Source organism: Triticum urartu, chromosome 6A (assembly GCF_056163025.1).
Source record: "Triticum urartu cultivar PI428250 chromosome 6A, HENAU_Tu73, whole genome shotgun sequence".
In the NCBI taxonomy this organism is placed as follows: domain Eukaryota; kingdom Viridiplantae; phylum Streptophyta; class Magnoliopsida; order Poales; family Poaceae; genus Triticum; species Triticum urartu.
In genome coordinates, this window is record NC_141878.1 from 435,719,563 (window position 1) to 435,724,023 (window position 4,461).

Sequence of the window (4,461 nt, forward strand, 5' to 3'; positions counted from 1 at the left end):
GTATGAAGCCTACCTATTTCTTATAGTGTTCCCACTGCAACGCTGCAACGCGTGGTTTATCTTCTAGTTCACTTAACTATTTTCTACATAGAATATTTCATAGTTCCAAAAGATGGGCTAATTTCCCGGCACGGACGCGCGGTGCTCACGGAGTTTCTCCTATAAAGAAAAGCCAACGAGGGTTAGCCCTTGGGTTGGTCTCATTTTTTTAACATGTAGGCATATTTTTCACCTTAAGTATTTGAAATTGCCGTATGCTCTATATACCAATTCTAAGTTATTATCATGAGATAAAGATGGTTGAGAAATTTCGGTTATGAAGAGGATAATATTTAGTCATTATAATTTTATAAATACACCGTGGTTGCTACTTTTGTTTGAAGTAAATTTAGATGTATATTTTTGTACACCCTCTCATCTCACTGTGGCTTCCTAACTATAAATATTCACTTGGTGTAGGTAAATACTCTTTCTTTCCTTACTACGGGGGCGATGTGGTTGATCATATCTGAGCTCCAGCAAATTAAGCAGATTCTAATCAACTGCCTTTTGTTTAAAATTCAAATTTAATAGCTTTCAATCACATTTAGTTTGTAAAATGGAAACAAATAATGATAAAATACACACAACTTTTTAGGTAATACAGACACAAGCCGGCTATTCCATGAAGATGGATTGTTTTTCGTTGATCAAAAATACATGCAAGGGAAGGGAAAACGTACCACATCACTAGATGCAGAAAACATGTTCTTAAGACACACCTAGTTTTCTACAGGGTGTAGGAAGTTCAGGAAGTGAAAAAGACAAACATAGAAAAGATGAAGAAATGGAAACATAGAAGACAGCTCACTACACCTATAGATAGCCAGCTGAGAGATGACCATGAGAACTGAGAAACCTAGGTACTCAACTCGATTCTCCGTTCCCGGCCCCAACAGCAGACAGAAATGAAAGTACTAGATCTAACACACACGCGATATTGATAATACTATCTAACAAGGAACCCTAGTTGGCGCCGCAGAAGAGAGTTAGCGAGGAACATCCGCAGAACTTGAGAGGCATGCTCATTATAGCTAGGTAATTAAAGCGGAGTGACGCTCATATTGGCAGCCGCCGCGGCCGCCGCAGCATAGAGACCATCCTTGAGAAGCATGTCTTCGGCGCCATCCTGCAAATCACAAACCGTTAATTCCTGCAATTACTACAAAACTTCGCTCCGGTTTCAGAGCTACCGACATGCTGATGAATTAAGACCTGAAAGTGCAGTGGTAGATAGGCTAAGGGTTTAGGAAACCGTAAAGAAAAGCTAAAGTACCTGAGCCTTGAAGGTCCTCTTGAATCCCTGATCCGGCATGAGGCCGAAGTGGATGTGCGGGAAATGGGCCCACTGGTTGCATCAACAACATGCCAAGACATGAGCAGGTTTGGATTAGCAAAAAGAAGCTTGTCGAAACAAACCTGAACAAACCCTATCTAGCTCCCATAGTCCCATGCATGCATTGTAGTACTGGTATTTACTGTGTGGGAGGGCTAAAAGCACCGGTGCATGCACTGATGATGCACAGAGCTCGCTCGGCATCTTGCTCGCAAGCGGCCGAACACAAGCTGTCCCTGTGTCCGTGCTGACACCGCGCGTAAGGCGACCGGTCAAATCAAGACGACACGCAAACAGCGCTATCTTGCCAGGAGCTACACCTCTCCTACTAGGTACTATGCACTTGCAGTAGCGTAGCGGAGGAGAGATTTTACATTCTTTGCTGCTGCGCTGAAGGCCTCGCGGTGGGTGATGTCCGGGTTGCCGGCCTTGATGCGCTGGATCTCATCCCTGTCGCAAATCGTCAGCATACAGCGTGAGAAAACGTACGCCAAGAACATGCATGCATATGTACGCAGAAACATCGCTCGGTCGATCGTCGCAAAGATCTTACTTGATGAAGCGGTTGTAGGCGGAGGGAACTCTCTGACGCTTCTCCGGAGCTGCATAGACAAATTGGCATCGTAGATTCGGATCAGCACACGCAGGAAGACATGAACGAATGGGTGTGCATGCTTTTACCTAGGTTCCGCTACTATACATGACCACGCACACAGATCGGAGACAAGCATGGGTACCCATGATTGTATGTCTTGATGTTATCTCTCCCATATGGATCTCATGTAACACTACGATATCAATTAACATGCTCTTTTCCCTATCTTGCTCATTTAACGCTGTAGTACGTAGAACACAGCTAGCTTAAAAAGGTATTTAGATTTTTTTTTCGATAAAGGAAAAAAAGGTTATTTAGATGATCATGGAGTATAACGAATCCACTAAACTTCAAGGACAGGACACTACTGAATACAGATCGAAGTGATAAGTATGTCCCTCATGTTGATAAGACCCTTAACCCTAAAAAAACAAAAACAAAGCAAAGCAACAAAGAATGTGCAGAAAATATCGTCAGATCGAGAGGAGTACATGGGGCAGCTTCATCCCACCAACAGTGCGAGGTGAACGACATCCAAGCTCGTGGGCTGTTTGCTTTGACTAACGTATAGCTAGCAAATGAAAGAAGACCAATATAAAGAACATGACAAGAAGAGCGTGGTCCTTACGCCTGTTCGCCGATGGGGCGCTCTTTGCCGACTGCTCGGTTTCCTGCTGCGCAGGCTTGGCGGCAGGCATCGGCATCGCCGGCAGGTTGCTGGCGCAGCTGCTGTTGCTGCGGCCCGTGAAGCCGCTCAGGTTGGTGCTCGCCTGGTCCATCAGTAGGCTCGGCGTCTGGAACGCAACCTCGTCCTACGCCAAAGAAGGCCTAAGTACACAGACACCGGTCGGTATATGGGCTCAAAAGTACAGATCGGAAGAACTTACCAAGAGGCCATGGGGGGAAGTAGGGGAAAGCAAGGAGTGGCCGAACTGGAGCTGGTTTGCCGGAGGCGCCGCGGGCGGGAGCAGGAGGGCGCGGAGGTTGACGGAGAGCAGGTTAGCGCAGTGGCCGCACCTCACCGTCACCGTCTTGAACAGGCTGCTGCACGGCACACCGACCTGCAGGCGGGCATCAAACTTGATCACTCCTTACAAACTTACCAACCAGCAAGAAAGCTAAAAACAAGGAGAAATGAGGCTAGGATATGATGCTAATATTTCAAGCAATTAGCAAGCGCTGTCGGTAGGTGGACGGCACGTACCGCAAGGATGGTGTCGCAGCAGTTGCAGTGGACGTAGCAGAGCTGCTCGGTGGGGGACGGCGCGAGGTGGTCCAGGTTGAAGACAGCCGACGAGGAGGAGGACGACGACATTATGAATGTATGTGGTAGCAGCCGCTATGCCCTGAGTCTGCTGATCGATCGGGGACGGCTAAGTATGTGTGTGGGTGGCTTCTCGCTTTGATCGACCGAGCTCGAACGGATCGCAAGATATCACTACTACAATGGAGAGATGAGTCGAGATTGAGGAACCAATGCAAGGAATTGCGGGTGTGTAGAAAGGGGGATTTTATACGAGCCGGGCGCGCGGGGCGGGGAGGGGAGGAAGAGATATCCTTTTGGTCCCCTTTGATTTGATGTGATGAGTAGAGGTGATTTGATTGATGTCTGGCTGGGCGGCTGCTATAGCTTCCCTTCGGATTTGATTTGATGGACCTGCAGGATGGATGGATGCAGCTAAGCCCAATTCGAGAAAGCCGCGGATCTGTCTGTCGTCGTCCCTGATTTGAAAGCCAAAACAAAACAAAACAAAAACACGTAGTAGCTGCTAGTAGTAGTACTACTACTGCATGTGGAACTTGCCGCGAGCAACGACGGAAAGGCGGGGGGCGACGAGGCGGTATGGACCGGTGGTGGTGGAGGATGTAGCTCTGGACAAAGCGAGATGAAGATGGGAATGAGATGGGAGTGAGACAGAATGCCCGGGTGGGACTGCAGGTAAGTTTATACTGGGGTTGGGGGTGGGAGCGAGCAGGGGGACGGAACGGGGCCAGAGCCAACGGGCGTTCTTGCCTTGGCCTTTGTCTCCGCCCACAGCCGGGTGGGGCGGGCATCTCGAGACTATTTATGACCCAAAAGGGGAATGAGTGGTGGGGATCGCCGGGCCCCGGCCGACTGTGGCCCGATGCGGCCGGTCTGCCCGCCCGGCCGGCCACGACGCGTCCTCTCCGCCCCTCCCTCTACTAGCGCAGCGCGATCGACACCTTGGAATTCCATCCATGGCCGCGACCACGTACGTACGTACGCGAGAGAGGAACCTGTAGCTGGCTACTGTCTCCTAGCTCATTACTGCTCGGCTACACGTATAGTACGTCGATGCTGCTGGGTCGTACGCGTAGGGGCACGGGCTAGCTTCTGGAGCTATGGCGACATGACACGAGCCGGTTTTTGATTTTGAGCACTCATGCACGCGCGTAGGTACGTACGTACGAACTTACGTCGACTTCGCAGAGTACTCCTAGCTAGCATGGAGCGTGCTCGCTCGCGGGA

At 49.5% G+C, this 4,461-nt stretch overlaps 1 protein-coding gene across 1 annotated transcript; it reads right to left on the minus strand.

The window, feature by feature from the left end:
• Window positions 1-658: 658 nt before the first annotated feature.
• Window positions 659-3,950, minus strand: LOC147965576 (protein YABBY 4-like). Its single transcript, XM_087528246.1, has 7 exons — window positions 3,175-3,950; window positions 2,858-3,031; window positions 2,599-2,782; window positions 1,929-1,977; window positions 1,750-1,825; window positions 1,316-1,387; window positions 659-1,168 (listed from the first exon to the last, which is right to left on the minus strand). The coding sequence occupies exons 1-7, from the start codon at window positions 3,283-3,285 to the stop codon at window positions 1,082-1,084; spliced, it is 753 nt and encodes a 250-aa protein (XP_087384372.1). The 5' UTR covers window positions 3,286-3,950; the 3' UTR covers window positions 659-1,081.
• Between the last annotated feature and the right edge of the window lie 511 nt (window positions 3,951-4,461).